A 20810-nucleotide genomic window follows, 5' to 3' on the forward strand; every position below is an offset into this window, starting at 1 on the left:
GATTTACCATGTATATACTTCCCATGTAGAAAAGCTGTTTATCGTTCTTAAACTGGAACTTTGGTTGCCACCTCGATACAAAATCATTAGCCACTTGCTGCTTAGTACTGCGATGTAGTCATTGAATCTAGTATTTTCTCTAAAATTTTAACCTTCTAAAGGTTAGTGTCATTGCAGCAACTTTATAATGCTGATTAAAAAGTCGTGCAAGTTATAATTAGAGATGAGGAATTTTGCTTAATTCTGCAGCCCCCTAGCCTAAATCTACACTCCCCCAACCAGAGCCTTAATGACATCAATTTAAACTGCTTTTAATGGATCTATAAAGATGCTGCTTTCATCTTAATGCATTGCTATTACAGCGTCACTCAAGTTTAATCAGCTTTCAAATGTTTCTGGCAGCAAGCAGAATGTGAAACGCAGTGGTGTTTTAAGTGCATAGCCTATTTTTCAAAATCAGTTGCCTGAAAATAAAAAGTTGTATGTAGTTATGGACCATTAAGTAATTAGCAGGTGTCATCATAAATGTGCAGTACAAACTGTAGTTTCCATGTTATGATATGGCATGGATTTTTGTAGCAGTTGGTAACGCGTTTCCATTCTTGTCAGTGAAAAGCAACTGTAAATACCAACAGCTGGTAGATGTTTTGCGGCAAAAAGAATATGGACCAGTATGCATGGTCATTACTTGTGTTTAAAGGGCCACTATAGTCACCAAAACAACTTTTGCTTAATAAAGCAGTTTTTTTTGTGTACAGTATAGATCATGCCTCTGAAGTCTCACTGCTCACTTCTCTGCAATTTAGGAGTTAAATCACTTTTGTTTCTGGCCATGCAGCCCTCGCCAAATCACCCCTGGTTGTGACTTACACAGCCTGCCTGAAAACAAAAATTGGTTTCATTTTCAATCAGATGTAACTTACTTTAAAAGTTTTTATCTCCTGCTTTGTAAATTGAACTTTAATTACACACATGGGGCTTCTGCAGGGATAAAAAAAAAAAAATCTAGATTAAGAAGAATTTGCAATAAAGGAAGTGTAAACATTAGATAACTTTTTACAGGAAATGTTAAGGAAGGCTGTGCAAGTCACATGCAGGGAGGTGTGGCTAGGGTTGCATAAACAAAGTGATTTAACTCCTAAAGGAAGAATTGAGCAGTGAGGCTGCAGGGGCATGATCTTTACACCAAAACTGCTTCTTTAACTCCTTAAGGACACATGACATGTGTGACATGTCACGATTCCCCTTTATAACAGAAGTTTGGTCCTTAAGGGGTTAAGCTAATGTTGTTTGGGTGACTATAGTGTCCCTTTAATATCTGCACAATACTTATATCCATCTCCACTGTTACTGACTACCAATTACTGCAACCTTCGATACTCCGGATGTGGAGAAGTGGACTACAACATTTACGTTTTAGATATATATATCCTGAAGAATATAAAATGTCCTATTTATTGTCATAGCATCTCCACCAGTACACAATAAAAGAGTGCAAGTTGCCCTTCTGTGCAAGTTGCCCTTCTTGTTTCCATACACCTGACTTACCAAACTTTTAAATTGTATTTATTATAATTTATGTACACCATGCTCAAATGTAGGGTTTAGTGCTCAATTATACTTAAATATGAAATAAATATATATATATATTTTAATGCATGATGTATTGAAAGCACATCCATTAACTTCTCCTTTCTGCTTTACAACTATATGAGGCAGCTGGGAACCAGGCATTAGTTAGCATTTGGTGTCTCCTGTTGTTCTCTGTGGGAGTTAAAACTTTTGGCTCCCACTAATTACCTGTCTCTAAACCTTTGTGACAGGTTAACACTGGTCATCACTAACGATAGCGACAGGCATTACTGACTTGTTACAAAATGATTGCGACAACCATAAAAGCAAGCCCATTTTGGGATTTTTGGAGGGTCCACTGATATTCAGCCAAATAGACAAATGGGGTGTTGGAATATTCTACTAATAAAATATTAGGATTGGTTTCTTTAGAAACAAGATATCTATAAAAGGGAAATTATTATTTAAATGGATTTTATAAGTTTAAATTAATTTATACAAATCCTTTATATAAATGGATTCCATGCCAGTAATCTCTAACAAGAATATTTACTAAAACTGGAACTGCAGGAGTGACCAGAGGGTTGCAAATTTTAAGCCTAATTAGCTGAATTGAAAAATAATTTCTATTTCACTCCGACATTCCTCCTTCCAAGGCCAATAAAATGAGTACCAGCAAGTTAGACAATAATGGCCACAAGACCCAAGAATGAAATGGTGAAACACTAATTGTATCTTTCTTGCATAAATACTGGGATATTTTTGACCTGTTTGCATGCACACCTAACAGCTCTGTGAATTAAATACAAATATATTGTGTTGTATATATTTACAGTGAATTCTAGGGCTATTGTGCTTTGAGTGTCTCTTGAGGTATCAATAAAGCTGCAAGGAGGAGAAGAGAGAGACACTCATAACTTGGATGGATTTTAGACAGTAATGCAGGAAGTACATTTCCTCCTTATCCAGCAGAAGGCCAGGGGCTGGATTTCAGTAGTATCTGTGTGTAAAATTATTGCTGTCACAATGACAGCTGTACCAGAAATAAAACGTGACGCAATTATAATTTAAGAATTCTATCACAAAGTGTAAAAATAGTTTCAGTAGACGGTGACGTCTGTAAAACAGTTCCACATGTTCAGGTCCAGAACCTGCCACGTCCTCAGGATTCAGAACTCTTTCTTGTACCACTCCAGGAAGTCTGCAATATGCATCAACCAGTGGTCTGACATTTTAGTTATCCTCATATATATATTTTTGTTGGTCTCTGACCATGATTTGAATTCCATCTGTATTCTGATTGGCTGAATAAAACAAGCAACCAATCACAGTATTTTTTTTAATTTATTTTCTTTTGACCACCCAGCAGCTCTTATATTCCTAAAAAGCTGCTGCTTGAAAACGGCATATATGCACACACAACTGACTAACGGTCCTTCCAATTAACCCTTCCTCAGGGCTGCCCATGAGCCCTTAACTTTGCTCAGTAAAAAGGAACCCACTAATTAAAAATAATAATGTATTTTTTTATGAGTTTAAATTACTAAGCCACCATTAAATTACCATTGAGTTTTCTTGGTGAGACTTGAGTTCTTGGTGAGACTCCTCTCTGAAACTCGATCTTCCTACTGTGAGATCGTTAAGATTTAGGATGCTTCTCATAGAGATCGTCACGATTCACCAATCCACTGCTTCTTCATGAGAAGTATTGAATCCTATACGTCTCAAAGAGAAGCAGTGGATCCACACCCACTGTATGGCCTCAGCATACTTTGAATTTTAATGGCGGATGTAAAATAGATTCAGTCACTGAATCGATTTTGACCTGAACACCCCGGTGGCTTTATCAGTTTCTCAGAAATGGCACTGCAATGTTTTCATTGCAGGGTAAAATACACCTGTAGTGGCTGGCTTCCTGAAACCCACCAGAGGGACTTAGAGAACCAATTAAGCCAATTAAGGCTCAGTTTGCATTTAAATGCCGGTCAATGCGAGCATTTGATTAGCACAGCTCATTGCTTTGCCCTGCATGCACGCTAGCACCCCAATGTTTCCTTATGGGGAAGCATTGGATTGGCTGAGATCATCAATCATAATGATCTCAGATAGGGAGACTGGGTGGCAGCACGGTGGGCTTAGTGATTTTGTAAAATACATTTTTAAATTACATGGGAACGGGGCGGAGCCTAGCATCCAACCTGAACGGTCGCATCTCCTCGGAGCTCCGACAAACTCGGCCAGAAATAAGCAATAAACCCGGCAGAAACTTGCGATAGCAACCCTACGGGACCCCCGATCACACACACGACATCATGGGGCGCAAAACTAAAAAGCAAAAAGCTGACAAACCTAACTTCGGCATGAACATTGGGGACTTATGGCGGCAGGCACATGGAGACGCACAAGCCAAGATGGCGTCTTACCCCGATGACAGCTCCGACTTCTCGGATGATCACACTCTGGAGTCTGGAGTCCACCTCCTACAAGCCCCTCCACGAACTAAGGTGACCCAAGCGCCACCCCCGATAACAAACGACTCATCGCCGGTAACCAAGGCCGACATGCAAGAGCTGCTGGCGGGCCTTCGGCGAGACATACAGGCGGACGTGGCCGCACTCCGCGCCGACCTTCAAGGCCTGACAGGCCGCATGGGAGTTCTGGAAACAGACTCCCACAACATCAAACAACAGACAACTCACTTACAGTCTGAGTTGAGGTCCATGCAAGAACAACATACCGCCCTGGAACGGAAAGTCACGTCCATGGAGGACGCAAGGCGATCCATGAACCTCAAGATCAGAGGAGTGGTAGAGACGGTGCCGGACGCGGAGTTACCGCACTTCGTGAGACGCCTCCTGTGCTCAATATTGCCCCTGAAACAGGCAAAACTAATAACTTTGGAAAGCATGTTCAGAATACCCAAACCCCAGAAAGCTCCTAAAGAAGCTCCCAGGGATCTGATAGTCTGCTTCCAGACCAAACAGGACAAAGCGGCGGTAATGACTGCCTTACGAGGACACTCACCTTACATATTTGAAACCTCTTCCCTCACTTTCTATGCTGACCTAACCGGGGAAACGCTGAAGTGGCGTAGGTCTTTGCAGCCCCTTACAACGCTGCTTCGCTCACGCACCATCAGCTACCGGTGGCGAGCAGCTCAAACTTTGGTGATAACCCACGAGGGGAACTCTTACCCGGTTCACACACTGGAGGATGCGGCAGCAATCCTAGGAAACCTGGGCCTCCCACCTGACTCCATCCTCAAAGCCGTGCAGCAACCGACGAACACACAGCACAATTGGGACCCGGTGAATGTCACAGCCTTTGTACCCCGGAGAAACCAGGAGACAGCCTATGCCACGGCCACAACATAAGGACGGTGAGACACCAGTTACCGGCTGCTCAAAACAGAACGCAACCCATCTTTCATGAAGACACGCTCAGGACAGTTACTGCACAACCACAGATATAATGACTGAACTGTACCTACCCGATAATACCCTTAAAGAGACGGCGATCCGTCTAGACCTCATCGCTCCTAGTGCCAATTGCCACGGGCACTACATACCCTATGTTATGGTTATACTTTATTATACTTTGAAACTCTAAACTTGTTATATGATGAGATATAATGTTGTGTGCAGCGCAGACCCCACTGACAGGCATTCTGAGGCAGGACTATCGGAACATACCACACACGCTCCAATACCATCCTGCCTGACGTTAAGACACGAAGTAACCACTGCCCCTCTAGTGGTACTACATTACTTTTGATGTTAACTGTATTTCTGTTCTTTCCCTTATTTCATGTTACTTTCACATAATTCGTTTTGCCCACCAAATGTTTGCATGCAAGTGACCTTACAAGCCCCTTCTGCCGGCTCCTATAGGAGCTCACAGCCCCCCTATAGCATAGTATCACTCGAGATCACACGCCCATTAGCTACACATATCCGTGTATAGCCTAGTTCAAACCCGTGCACAATACATTGATCCCTCAACTTATACGATGCCTCTGCCTGAATCTATAGAACCAAGCACAACGCATCACTTAACTTAATAGGCATAATATCTACATTTTTATATTTTTTATACGTTGTTTTTCCAACAGATCGCTACTCGCATACTCACTGCATGTAACTTATCACGATACAATAGACCGATTTTTGAGCTCGAGCAAGATATCAGCCCTACATATGTGTACTCATTATTGGACAAGCAGGGTCAAATCCTGTATTATACTTAAAAAATTGTGTACTGTACTCTATATGTCATGTTACTAATTGTTGTTAACTGGTCCTCTGCAGCTGTTGTGGCATAGTAGACCTAAATGTTCTTTTTCTCATACACGAACAAAAATAAAGAATTTAAAAAAAAAAAAAAAAATTACATGGGAAGGGTGGAGGTCACTTAATAAATTTTTAGCACTCACCTTGAAGCTTAAAGGAACACTATAGCGTTAGGAATACAAACATATTCCTAACGCTATAGTGTTCCTTTAAGCTTCATGTTCTACACTCCTAGTCTCCTACCCAGTCCTTAAAAGTTACTTACCACTTTAAGTTTGAAGAGTCCATGGCATATTTACCAGTGCTTAATTTCTACTCACATGGGCTAAATTTTCACTTGCCAATGGTTAGTGGAGAGTGGATATTCTAAGCCGTGATGCGCTTGCACTGACATCTATGAAGATGTATCTCAAGAAGTGAAAAAAACAAAAAAACAATCCAACATGATGGAATATGGTCCCCAAATCGGTACTGTCTAGGCAAATTCAAAACTGTTAATATGTATTTGTTTGATATAATCCAGTAGCTAACAACAAGTTAAAAACGAGTAGTGCTATTTTTAGTGTTTTATTTCTATTTTAAATCATATGCCAGGCTGTCAAGGCACAGCTGGCATACCATGCAAATTAGCCCTCATGAGTGTTGTGAAGACACATTATCGTTTACCGCACCATGGAAGGAATGATTCATGTAGTTTTATAAGGGGTTTATAGAAACAATCAAGTCAAAGTGTTTTTGTGAATTTGCTTTATATTCATTGGTTTCCCCAAAAATTATTTTTAGTTCTTCGAAGACAAATCGTGCATAGCATCTGGCTGCTTTCCATTGTATGACATACTACCTGCCTAACAAGCTTCTGTGCAATAGGCCTGGACATTTTTTGTGTATGTTCTTCTGAAACTAGTGGTTGTTGGTTCACAAGTGCTCCCTTTGTGCGCAACATTCACGCTTGAGTTATTTACTGATTTTCTTATGATGTCACAAGTTCATTCTCAGTGACACAAGACTCTGCATAGTAAGTGCTTTAACTGTGATTATATGAAACCGTGTAATGAAGCAGAGCATAATTTGATAATAAATAATATTAAGGGATTTACTGCCTTTCTGACTAATCCCAATTTGGCATAACTACAGAATATTAAATTAAAAGAAAACTCTAGGCTTATTGTGTCCCTAACTTAACCCAAGATTATAGTCGAATATGGCTTTCTGTTATCAAGAAAACTAATAAAACACACAGAGTACCTTTCTCAGAGTCCTAATCATCTTTTAAAGTAAAGTTATAGCATGCCTTATGTCTACAGCATCACAATTTTATTCTGTAACATTCAGGATGCTATCTAGGGGACTCTCTGGGCTTAGGTTCATTCCCACATCATAGAAACATAGAACGTGACAGCAGATAAGAACCATTTGGGCCATCTAGGCTGCCCATTTATTTCTAAATACTTTCATTAGTCCCTGGCCTTATCTTATAGTTAGGATAGCCTTATGCCTGTCCCACTCATGCTTAAAGGACCACTCTAGGCACCCAGACCACTTCAGCTTAATGAAGTGGTCTGCGTGCCAGATCCAGCTAGGGTTAACCCATTTTTTTTTTTTTTATAAACAAAGCAGTTTCCGAGAAACTGCTATGTTTATTAATGGGTTAAGTCTTCCCCCAAATCATCTAGTGGCTGTCTCATTGACAGCCGCTAGAGGCGCTTGTGTGATTCTCACTGTGAAAATCGCTTGCCGCGCATGCGCATTCAGCCGACGGGGCAGAACGGAGGAGGATCGGAGGCAGAGATCTCCCCGCCCAGCGCTGGAAAAAGGTAAGTTTTACCCCTTTTTCCCTTTCCAGAGCCGGGCGGGAGAGGGACCCTGAGGGTGGGGGCCAGGAAAACGAGTATGTTTTCCTGGTACTAGAGTGGTCCTTTAAACTACTGTGTTAACCTCTACCACTTCAGCTGGAAGGCTATTCCATGCATCCACTACCCTCTCAGTAAAGTAATACTTCCTGATATTATTTTGAAACCTTTGTCCCTCTAATTTAAGACGGTGTCCTCCTTGTTGTGGTAGTTTTTCTTCTTTTAAATATAGTCTCCTCCTTGACTATGTTGATTCCCTTAATGTATTTAAATGTTTCTATCATATCCCCCCTGTGTCATCTTTTCTCCAAGCTATACCTTTAACCTTTCCTGGTAAGTTGTATCCTGCAATCCATGATCCAGTTTAGTAGCCCTTCTCTGAACTCTCTCTAAGGTATCAATATCCTTCTGAAGATACGGTCTCCAGTACTGCGTACAATACTCCAAGTGAGGTCTCACCAGCGTTCTGTACATCGATTGTATTCTATATATAATGTATAACAAATAAAAAAAAAAAACAATCCTAAGTTTGCTGTTATTTCCAGCATTTGCAGTCTCTTTAGTGAGCCCTATCCAGAGCAGGAAGTACTTCCAGACAGTCTTGGCACTCATCTTCAGTGGGAGATAAACACTTACTCAGATTTTGATTTGATAATAATGCACCAGTGGCAGCAGATTAAGTCATGAATAAGTACCAAAATAAAGTGATGTTCCAAGCTTGACAAAGACCCGGTCGGGTCGAAACGTTTCTGTGTGTTTGCCCCAATAAAGCTGCAGTTCTGCTATCTACTTGAGTGCCTGAACCATCACTTTATTTTTCACATTCCATGTGGGGTCTGGCCTGCCCCTGATTTGGTGCAGCGTGGTAGCCTGGGGAGTGCGGTTTCCTCCAATTTACTATCATGAATAAGTGCCCAAACCAGTATTCAATTATCTGTATTGTTGCCAAGTGTGGCTACTGTTACTATCCGGTCACTTATAGCTTAATTTCATGTTTGCCCCCTATTGTTAGAAACAACACAAAAACAGGGACTCTCCTTCCTCAACAAGCTAACTGGTCCACACCTACCTCCGTATGCTCTAGTTAGACGCCAACTTGTTGTTCTGTTATTGAGCTCATATGGTATCAATGTTAAAATGTATACTGGAGGCTCATGCAAAACACCCCATATGCCTGCATTCCTCTGTTAGCTTTCTTGGTTCGAACCTTCCACCCCATTGCTCTGGCATCATCATTGAGTATGGCAGACATGGTTTATAGAAAAAAGGTGAAGACCTACGTATCGGAGGCTGATTACTGGAGGATGTTCTGAAAATGGGCTTGAATTTTAAATTAACATCTAAAGATTCCTAGGAGGAAGTATCTGCGAATCTTTCAAGCAGACATGATAGGGGACTGGTCAGTGAGTGATCGGGTTTAATACATATAATTATTACATAACACCATGACGAAGTCAAAAGGAATGGTCCTGAAACTATACCATGTATTATCCAAATGTAACCACTTTTATGGGAACACCGTGAATCGTACTGTTCTCAACAGACTTATATGAAACAATATCGAAGAAAAGATCTAAAGCACTTCTGATAGGCAGTGGCAAAAGGGGACACCAGTCAGAAAATGAACTGCTAAATCGAATTGTGTCCATGTTTTGGTTCGGTTTCATTTTTAACTTTCTCAATGTATTTAATGTAGGTAACTGAAATGACTAGATCCAGTGTAATGTTGTCAACAAAAATGTTTGTAGATTTTGTCGACTAAAACTAGATTAAAACAATTTAGATGACTAAAACCACAATAGCTTTTTAGTCAAAAGACTGTGACTAAAACTAAATGGAATTTACCACCAAAAAAAACCACAGGGGCTGTTGAAGGGGCAAAAGAGACAGACCATGGCTTGGGAAAGAGACACCTAAAGAGGCTGGGGGGACACAAGGAGACGCAGAGGGGTTTGGGAAGGGGCAAAAGAGACAGAGGCTTTAACTAAACTAATTAGATTTTAGTCGTGTCAACTAAAATCTACTGGAGATTTAGCCGACTAAAACTAAAACAGTTCAGATGACTAAAATATGACTAAAACTAAAAGGACTTTTTTTAGTCAAAAGACTATGACTGAAACTAAATTGAAATTTGCCGTCAAAATTAACACTGACTAGATCCAGTCGAGGAAAAGACTTCCTTTTTTTCTGTAAAAGTATTTCAGATAGAATTCTGTTTACAATCTCTTAAACTCCTTCCTGAACACTGAATCAGTCTGTGTGTAATGGAAGGCCCGTGCCCTTCTCAGTAATAGTATAATGCAGAGCAATTTAAGCTCCTCGGGGATTCCGATGGATTGATGCAAGTAATTAGCAATCTTCTGTCAGGTGATGTACTATTGTATTGTCTCAAATTGACCAGAGAGACCATCAGGGCATGGGGATTTGCTTAGCTTCAATTTTTTTCTGGGATTTAATAATGTTGCACAAGCTAATGAGTCGGTTAGAAGGTCCCACTGCTCAACTGAAAGCTTTGGAATTTAACCTTTTGGCAAGAAAGTCAGGTCATTGTGACATTAACGTGGCAATCCTTTTTTTTATTTATTAAATATTTAGTGCATATGTGATCAACAGCCTCCTTCTAAAAGAAAATTGAGCTTACAATTGTGCTGAAATGAACACTATAGTGTCAGGAACACAATTGTATTTCTGACACTATAGTGCAAAACTCACTATTTAGGTACTCCGCCCAGTGTCAGAGTAGTAATACTCATGTTTTTTCCAATGCCGTGCCGATCTCACAGCAGCTAGCTCCGCCTCTGTGGCTGAGATAAACAAAGTTGATGATCTCAGCCAATCCAGGCATTGGAGGCTATTGCACATGCACAGCAAAACGCTGCGCCAATCAGCATGTCCTCGACTCCTCAAAGAGATACTTAGATCATATATATATATATATATATATATATATATATATATATTAATATCAAAGTATACGTAGAATGATATTAATTAAATATATAATATAGATCTCAAAGGCAACGTAACCAATCTGGCGGATTTCAATGTGAAAAAAATGAAAAATTTAACATGATATATTTGACCCTGTAACTTCCCAAAACACCATATAAGCTGTATGTAAGGGGTACTGCTTTACACGTGAGACATCGCTGAATACAAATATGTGTATTTTATTGCAGTAAAAGCAAACAGTATTATGACATTCACAGTTAAAATGTCATGCAGAAATAAAAAAATAACATTTCTCATTTTTTTTTTTAAATTTTATTCATATTAAATTATGTTTCATAGCTAAATATTTGATGTTAAAGGGACACTCCAGGCACCCAGACCACTTCTGCCCATTGGAGTGGTCTGGGTGCCAACTCCCACTACTTATAACCCTGCAACTGTAATTATTGCAGTTTTTTTATGAACTGCAATAATTACATTGCAGGGTTAACTCCACCTCTAGTGGCTGTCTACTAGACAGCCACTAGAGGTCACTTCCTGATTTCTAGCAAAGATTTTCTTTGCTAGAGCGTCGCTGGACGTCCTCACGCTGTGTGAGAACCTCCAGCGCCGCTCATTTCCCCATAGGAAAGCATTGAAATTAGTTTTCAATGCTTTCCTATGGGGAGACCTAATGTGCATGCGCGGTAGGTCTCCCCAGCCGGTGGGCGGGATCAGTCTCGCCCACCGGCCGACAGAATCAGAGGGAGGAGCGTCGCGGAGGAGGAGACAGCGACGAGGGACATTGCCGCTGCCTCAGGTAAGTGACTGAAGGGGTTTTCACCCCTTCAGTGACCGGGGATTGGTGGGTGGGATGGAGAGGGTACCTCCAGTGCCAGGAAAACGGATCGTTTTCCTGGCACTGGAGTTTCCCTTTAAATGAAAGCCCTATTTCTCCTGAATAAAATGATATATAATAAGTGTGGGTGCATTTAATATGAAAGAGGTGAATTACGGTTGAACATACATATAGTCAAATTCCAAGTTTAGTTTACGTTTTTTTTTTAGCAAAACATGTACATTTGTCTCAGTCCTTAAGGGGTTAAAGGAAAACATTTGTATCTTTTCCTTTTCCATTAAACTTCGAACATTTCAATATAGGTAACTAATAGAAAGAAAGTTACAAACTCTAAAAGGCATTTCTAAAATAACTCCAGGGCTGCTCCTCTGCCTTTACCGATATTGTAGATGATTTTTAAGAGTAGCATTGCGTGGTGCCTATCTGATGTTCTTACCCCCTTAGTAGTTTCTGTGCATTTGAGCAGTAATTCCACTGTGCATGTGAGTTACTCAGCGGGAAGAAAGTGACAGACAGTACTTAAAATTCATCTCTGAACATTCCTTTATTGCTTCCATCTAGATTATAATTACTCTGTAGAACAAAACAAAGAATTTAAAAAGTTTGTTGGACTTTAACCCGTTTTTTTTTATTTTTCCCTACAGTTATTTGAAGTGGCTGTTGTAACTCTGGATGTGTGACGATGATCCTGACCTGTGTCCTGTGATGACTTGATTTAGGGGAAAAAGCTCATCTGTGTGCCCCGGTGCCATGCTCTACAGCTCCTTCCATCATGTCGGCCTGCGGCTCATTCACAGAGCATGTTTGGAAACCAGGAGAATGCAAAAACTGTTTTCAGCCCAAAGGACAACACCAGCTGGCAGCTCTTGGCAGGGGAAATTCTGGACAGCCTCCGCCTCCGCCACCACCACCTCCTCCCTATCGGGCTCATCATGCCAAAGTCAACACCAATCAAAGGCCCCGTACCACAACTGGATTCAGACCCCCAGTGGCCAAGAAGCCCACCATTGCTGTCAAGCCCACTATGATGGCAGTAGATGGACCAGTGGGCCACCATACACAGGGGCAAGCTAGGGTACCGCTTCCCCCCGTAACAACTCGGAACCAAAACCAGGCACCTTCAGTCACATGTAGTGATGATCAAGCAAATAACAACACAGGTGGAGAACACTTGATGACCAATAACAATCACATGGACAACAGTGGTCTTACTGAAGTTCTGAAGGAAATAGCAGGTTTGGGGAGCCCCTCTGCTCCTATACCACCCCCAGAAGGCACAGCCCGAGAAACATTTTTATGCAGGATCAATCAGTGCTACAGACGCTCCTTGGAGAGAAAACCATCAGCCAGCTGTCTTTCTGGAAGCCATCATGAAGGAAGGGGAGCAAAGCAGAATGAGAAACGAGTGGCGATGAGTGGAGAAGAGGGGGCAGTCATTTCAAGAGATGGTGGGCGTTTTTGTTACCCAGAATTTTCCAGCGGTGAGGACAGTTGGGATGAGGAGTACGATACTGAGAAGGGAGAGCGGGAAAGTTGGGAAGAGAGTGATGAGGAACTCTTGGCCATGGAAATTCGCATGAGAGGGCAACCACGTTTTGCCAACCTGCAGGGAGGAAGCCTGTCTCCAGTGCCTGGCAGATTAGGAGGCAGAGAAAAATGGAATACTGTGCCGCTTCGCCAGAAGTCACTGCAGAGGGTGTGTGCTGTGGATTATGACGATAGTTATGATGAGATACTAAATGGCTGTGATGTAGGTGCAGATATAAATGCTATTTCCCCATCTCCAGATTTTTCTGTATCAGAATCTTTGTCCTGCCCTCCATCCACTTCCTCCTCTTCTTCCTCAGGAGGGCTTTATTGTAATGGTACAGTCGAAGCTGAGAAACCTGAGGGTACTGAACAAGATGTGACCGTACAAGGTGTTGTCCAAGATGCAGGTATGGCTCAAGCCAAGCCATATCGTGTGGTAAGTCTAGAGCAGCCTGTCTGTAAACCATACACGGTTGTTGATGTATCAGCTGCTATGGCTGGAGAATGCCCACCTCCGCCCAGTACTAGATTAAGAAAAGGAAGTTCCACTCGCTATCAGGAGGTCTGGACATCCAGTACCAGTCCCCGACAGAAGCTTGCCAAGACTGATTTAGTGGAAGCCCCCAAGCGAAGTTGTCACAAGTCGGCCCCTACTTCACCCACTGCTGGATTGAGCACTCACACTGTACCTGTCCGCTCACCCAATCTGTCAGAGATAAAATTCAACAGCTACAATAATGCTGGAATGCCACCCTTCCCCATTATCATTCACGATGAACCAGAGTACGCCCATAGCTGCAAGAGTGCCGACAAAGTGCCCATTCTTATCAATCCTAGTGCTTATGATAACCTGGCAATATATCGAAGTTTTGTGGGTGCTGGAGGAGGATTCCCACCGCCTCCTGACAAGGAAAAGCGTCAGACTGCAAGTGTGATCAGCCACACATACGAGGAAATTGAAACACCTGCTAAAGGTCAGAGAAAAGAGGATCCCAAGGACGAAGTGGTCCCAGAAGTCCCAACTTGTCCCAGGGAGAGTGCAAACAGGGTACTGTCTCAAATTGTGGCATCAATCCAGCCCCCTCGTTCTCCACCAGAGGCTATGACTCCTGATTCTGCCAGCAGTGAGGAGCACCACGCCCCACTGTCCCATCCAGAGCCTGAGGTTGCTCCAGGTTCATTAGGCAGACCGAAATCCTTATTCCCGCTGCAAAGTGAAACAATGGGAACTCTTAGTTTCAGCAAGTCATCCTCGATACCTTCCAGTGATGACAGCCCAACTGTACCGGTTAACACAGAACCACTGCCTCCCTTCCCACCACCACGCTCCACTTCTTCACCATACCACGCAAGTATGCTACATAAACACTTTGCCACTCGTGGCAAGCCTACTGGAACTAATCGTCCCTCTCCCACTGAATGCTCAACTCAGCCACGCCGACCAGCTGATGCTAAGCCACGTCGTTGGATCTCCTTCAAGAGCTTTTTCAGGAGGAAGAAAGAGGGAGGTGGGATTGGGGCAAATGAAGAAAGAGGAGATGATGGCAAGCTTGTTGGACTGGATGGAACAGTCATCCACATGCTTCCACCACCACCCGTCCAGCGTCACCATTGGTTTAGTGAAAGCCGTACTGGACCAGGAGAGAAACCTTCTATTGTGTTTATGTGTCAATCTGACGAAGAGAGAGTGGCCAGCAGCCCACAGGACAGTGTATGCACGGAGACCAGATCTAGCAGGTAAATTATTTACATAACTATAGTTAGGATATTAGCAAAAAGAGATGTTGTATCAGCATTAGATTAAATATCTCTGTGATAAAAAGATAAGGAGAGTAAAGTGTTAATGGTGTCTGTATTCCCCAAGATAAGGTATTCACACACACACACTGTTTCCCTCTTCTCGCATCTTCCCAAATCTATTATTTTATTTCCCGTTGTCTTTAAATTAATTGCCTAATTAACTCTCTGTCAAAGCTTCCTCCTTTCCTACTGCCTCCTTTTCTATCTCTTTTATAATGTCTGTCATACTTCTGTTTCTGTGATTTTGTTTAGCGCAGAGTTCCTTAACTTTATTGTCCGCAGGGACACAATCTGCCTGTATGAAATTAGCTTTACTAGCTATTCCTTAATTTTAAAATGAGTCAGTGACTCTTTTATTCTGCTATAATATACGGCAAAATACTTTATGTTAAACACATTCATTAGACTCTTCCCATTGTCAAAAGCAAGGTGATGCTTCTACGCTTAACCCTATATTGTATTCCGTTGCCTCTGGTGTGATGATTGTGACGTATGTGTTCCAAACACCGAGTACCACTGGACTAATATGTGGACCCAATTTCGAGTCACTACAATTTTTATTATTATATTATTGCCATTTATATAGCGCCAACAGATTCCGTAGCGCTTTACAATATTATAAGAGGGGGGTATTTAACTAAAAATAGGACAATTACAAGAAAACTTACAGGAACGATAGGTTGAAAAGGACCCTGCTCAAACGAGCTTACAGTCTATAGGTAAGGAGGTTATACTAAATAACCTGGGCCTTTGAATTACCTTGCATCCCTTCCTTCCCAATAATGCTTTTCTGTAACATCATCTCTTTTCTGTAACATTTCTTTTCATGTTTTTCCAATAAACCTTTTAAACTTTTCCTATTCCAATACACGTACAGGTCTCCAGTCTGTTCATATGTACAGATTATAGCTGTAGGTGTGTGTGTTTTTGTTGTCCCCCTTCTGGTTGAAGGAGGAGGAGACTCTCCCTCCCTTACTCCCTTATCTAGCATTCCACGTAGGGTGTGGAGAGGTGTGTGTAACTGCTAGGCTGTAACAGTGTTTGGTGTCTATAGACACTCCTTCCCAGGTAAAGTCAGAGTTCATTGCTACCCCTTCCATGAGTGTTCAGTTCCCCTGTCACAGAATGGGTAGCTGTGTCAGTAGCAGGACACGGTGAGATCATACCTACCCTTTTCTATTTCCTGCTAACTTTCACTTCTCTAATCCTCTCACATTGTTCTCATTTGTCAACGCTCTTCCATTCAGTCAAAGCTTTTTTTCTCTCCTCTTCGATGCTGTTAATCTCTCATTTTCTGAGTGCTGTCAGCTTTATGTAGATCCGTTTTCTCTGTCCCACTTTAATTTAGCTTTCCTGTGTTGTGTTTATCAGGTCTCTGTTTATTTCCTTAGTTACGCGCTGGGCAGTGGTATCTTTATTTAACCCCTTCCTGACAGGTCACAACTTCTCGTGATGAAGAGAATAAAGTGATAGAATGTGTTGGTTTAGACATTGATACAGTGGGGAGACCTGCCTTGGGGCGACCAGTTAAGTCTGACTGTGGCTTGTCTGTTTTCTTTGCAGTACACCTGATGATACACCTCTACAGGAGACCCCTCCAGCTGGATTTTCAACCCGCACTTTGTCACCACCTTCTAATGAACAAATTGAAACGGGGACGGTGACACCACCTACTAATACAGAGATGCAGGCTAGAGAGGAGTCCGGCACTGCTTCCGACCATTCCTCTGATTGCAGTCCTGGAGGAGTGACCTATACCAATCTAGGTGAGAAATACAGCTTCTCGTTAACCAGTCTGTTTGCACGTAGAACCATTATTATTATTATTATTACTGGCATTTATAAAGCGCCAACAAATTCCGCAGCGCTGTACAATTGGAAAAAAAAAAAAAACACAATAAGAACAATAAAAGTGTTTAACTAAAAACAATATAGCTACCAAAAAACAGAAGAACCTTGCACTGTATATTATTCTGCAAATTGACAATTCTGCGCAGCGGAAACTGCAGAGCATCACACCACTACCCATACTGAAAGTCTGCAGAGCATTGCCTTGTAAAGCACCCTATTACTGCAGATAATTGCATTTCTAGTTACTTACCTTACACAGACCTGCAGAGTATTGCACTGTTAGACAATACCGAAAATCTGCCGAGCAGCTCATTGCAAACTAGTTTTACCGAGGTAGTTCAATACATGAGAGAGATGAGATAACCATCCCTCAACCAGAGACCTACAGAACATTGCTCTGCTAACACCCAAATAGACTTATCCTGCCTTTCTTCCAACCCAGTCCTCCTGTAGAACACTGTGCAAAGACCCGCAGAGCATTTATTCTTTATCTCTTTTCCTGTTTCAGTCTTTGTATAATCACTCTTTGTGGTATATTACTGTGTCGTTTCACGGATCACCTTTCCCAGGAAATATCTAGATTATTCCACCTAGGAAACATCTTGATTATTCCATGCCTTACATTAGCAGCACATTCCAAAACACATCATTTGCCACCACTGCAGAATATTGCTCCAGTAAAATATTCTTCCGTCATTTGCTACCACTGCAGACTATTGCACTTGTAAAATACTTGTACACACACCTGCTGAATCTGAAGAGCATTGCACCAGTAAGAGATACATATGCACATATGTTAGTGTGTTTTCTAGAAGTGTAGTTAATGTTAAGGTATACTGCTATTCTCTCTTGTCATAATATTGTTTGACAGTATAGCAAGTGTTTATATAGACAAGGTTTTAACAATTAAACACAATATGTTGATGATTGGTGGTGGGGGGGGGGAATGACAACCTTTTGTTTTTAAAATCAAGAAGATTTTTTTTCCATTTGAAACAAAATTGTAAATAGGCAGGTGTTTTAGTCATTACCAGAAATACATAGAACCAGTTGACTAAACCACTTGACAGTGTTTGCTGTCACACTGATGCAGATTAGAGTGCTGTATACTGTATACAGTGCAATGAATCCTGGCCAGCGTGTCTAGCTAGTTGGACTTGGGAAACAGGAGAAGAAATCATAGGGTGGAGCAATAAAGGAGATTTGTGGAGGTTGTTTTTTTTTTTCCCTCTTACCTGAGACATCTTTATTTATGATGATTGGATACTGATCTTAGAGACTGAGACAAAAGATCAGAAGGATTGAAAACTTCTAAAATGTGTTTGTGCTAATTATATCTAGTCTATCATAATGGTATTTTCTAAAAGCAATAAATAAATAGGACAAATTAAGAGCTAAACTAGACAATGCTTGGATGCAGACATTCTCACCACTTTTCTATTTTTATACCGCATTTTGTCTAATGTCCCTACACCTCTTGAGCAGTAGGCTGTCTACAGAATTCCACACTACCTTGTTCTAGCTCCCCTCACCTCTTAGAACCACGATACCTAAACAGAATGCTCATTCTAGCTCCCCTCACCTCTTAAAACCACGATACCTAAACAGAATGCTCATTCTAGCTCCCCTCACCTCTTAGAACCACGATACCTAAACAGAATGCTCATTATAGCTCCCCTCACCTCTTAGAACCACGATACCTAAACAGAATGCTCATTCTAGCTCCCCTCACCTCTTAGAACCACGATACCTAAACAGAATGCTCATTCTAGCTCCTCTCACCTCTTAGAACCACGATACCTAAACAGTATGCTCATTCTAGCTCCTCTCACCTCTTAGAACCACGATACCTAAACAGTATGCTCATTCTAGCTCCTCTCACCTCTTAGAACTATGATACCTGAGCAGTATACTCATTCTAGCTCCTCTCACCTCTTGGAATCACGATACCTGAGCAGTATGCTCATTCTAGCTCTTCTCATTTCTTAGAACCACTAAACCTGAGCACTATACTCTCTCCATCTCCCTTCACCTCTTAGAACTATGATACCTGAACAGTATGCTCATTCTAGCTCCTCTCACCTCTTGGAACTATGATAATTGAGCAGTATGCTCATTTTAGCTCCCCTCATGTCTTTGAACCACTAAACCTGATCAGTATACTCTCTCTGTCTCCCTTCACCTTGTAGAATCACAATACCTGGCAGTATGCTCATTCTAGCTCCTCTCACCTCTTAGAATCACAATACCTGGCAGTATGCGAGTTCTAGCTCCCCTCACCTCTTAGAATCACAATAGCTGGCAGTATGCTAGTTCTAGCTCCCCTCACCTCTTAGAATCACAATACCTGGAAGTATGCTAGTTCTAACTCCCCTCACCTCTTAGAATCACAATACCTGGCAGTATTCTCACTCTAGCTCCCTATACCTTTTGGAATCATGATACATGAGCAGTATGCTCGCTCCAGCTCCGCTCACCTCCAGTAGCCTTTGCCCCACTGCCAACACAATGCACTGTTTATATCTTATTACAAACAGGTCAGACAGCCTTCTGTCACACTTCATTTTTTTGGTGAGGGGGGATGGATGAATTAATTCGCCTCTCTGTACAGTCAACCCAAAACTGTAATAACTGCTAATGTTTAGAAAAAAGGTACGCAAAACTACTTGTAACTCTCTTGTACTATGTATGCTCATTCATACTTAACAATGATAGGAATCTCAGTATATTCATTGTGGTGGAACACTTACAAATGACCTTAGGCTAAGAATGTGGGAAGCAAAACAAAAGTATTTGTTTATAAAGAGGCATTGCTTAAAAAAACTGCAGTGTTTGTATATGTGATGAACTATGAAAGCTTCTTCTCCGACAGGTCATTCTCGGGCCAACATGATCCCATACAAGCAGCCACGCCAGACACGAGGTGGGAGCCCTCCTAAAGACCAAGAAACTCAACCCACTCCTCCACCTCTCCCTAAGAAGAACACAACACCCCGTCAGCTCACACCTGAGAAGACACCAGGAACTTCACTAAATCTTGCAAACCCTACCTATGACACAGAGAAGAGTTGGGAGGCTGGGGGCAGTGAGTCAGGAGATTCCATTGAAAGGTTAAAGGGGAGTGGAGGTCGGATTGCTAAATTACAGACCGAGGCCTTGCGCAGGTTTTACGCGCGGTGTGAGGACATTTTCATGGCAGGGCAGAGAGAGCCAATAAGCTTTGGACTAGAGAGCTGGCCTGATTTTCGCCTAACTAGCCCGACTCCTTGCTGCCTGGCTGGGGACGCGGTGTATTACCGAGCATCATACGCACGGGACCCTGGTAACCTATACGCTGTGAAGGTAATACACAAGAGCCACTCTATTAACAATACATATTTAGTAAAACGTATCATTGTAAGGAAAAACTATTGGGTTAAAACAACCTCCTATATATCAATGCATTGTATAGATAATTTATTCAAAAATTACAGTAAAAGCAGCTACAGGAGGATGCTGCTCTCAACAAAAAGCACTCCAATCAGAGCATCTTATTATAATATATGGAGTCTGTTCTTCTCCCATAAACTTCTGTACATCAGGTTAAATAATCTAAAAATACTAATCTAAACAGAACCACAACAAGATATAATGATAAATAACCATATAAACTACTTCACCACAAAATATAAGAATACATAATAATCTAAACAGTGTTATGTAAATAGCACCACCGCGAAATATAAGCAGGGTTATTCACTCACGTCTGAATTTTCATGAATTAAATCTGAATGCCAAAACCAGGTGGAAATAGCCAAGTTGTGACTATGGCTGATTTATTTTATTGTTTAATGCAAGTTTTTTTTTTTTTTTTTTTAAATCTTTATTTTAGTAGTGCATAAACGGTACAGACAGGCTTGCGTTGCCACAGCGGCTAGTGCAAGTTGTTTGTACATCATGGGTTAACAATTGTTGGCATTGATATTATAGCACATTTTTAATATATTGCAATACTATTACTAGTAAAAAGTAAAACCGTTAGCTAACTAGTGTGCCTAAAGGTTGTGAGACAGATATTCTATAGATACGTGCGGGGCAGGGTGCATTAGATGCCTCTAATACCAGAGAGTTGGTTAGAGAGGCCTGTGC

At 41.6% G+C, this 20810-nt stretch overlaps 1 protein-coding gene across 3 annotated transcripts in view; it reads left to right on the forward strand.

The window, feature by feature from the left end:
• The window catches only part of PEAK1 (pseudopodium enriched atypical kinase 1), a 78427-nt gene that overhangs the window by 51116 nt on the left and 6501 nt on the right, over positions 1-20810 (forward strand). For all 3 annotated transcript variants that reach the window (XM_063449338.1, XM_063449339.1, XM_063449337.1), the window contains 3 exons: positions 12146-14768; positions 16395-16597; positions 19555-20024. In XM_063449338.1, coding sequence (XP_063305408.1) covers positions 12274-14768; positions 16395-16597; positions 19555-20024 — 3168 coding nt within the window. In that variant the 5' untranslated portion in view covers positions 12146-12273. The remainder of the gene's footprint in view (positions 1-12145; positions 14769-16394; positions 16598-19554; positions 20025-20810) is intronic.

This window comes from Pelobates fuscus, chromosome 3 (assembly GCF_036172605.1).
Source record: "Pelobates fuscus isolate aPelFus1 chromosome 3, aPelFus1.pri, whole genome shotgun sequence".
In the NCBI taxonomy this organism is placed as follows: domain Eukaryota; kingdom Metazoa; phylum Chordata; class Amphibia; order Anura; family Pelobatidae; genus Pelobates; species Pelobates fuscus.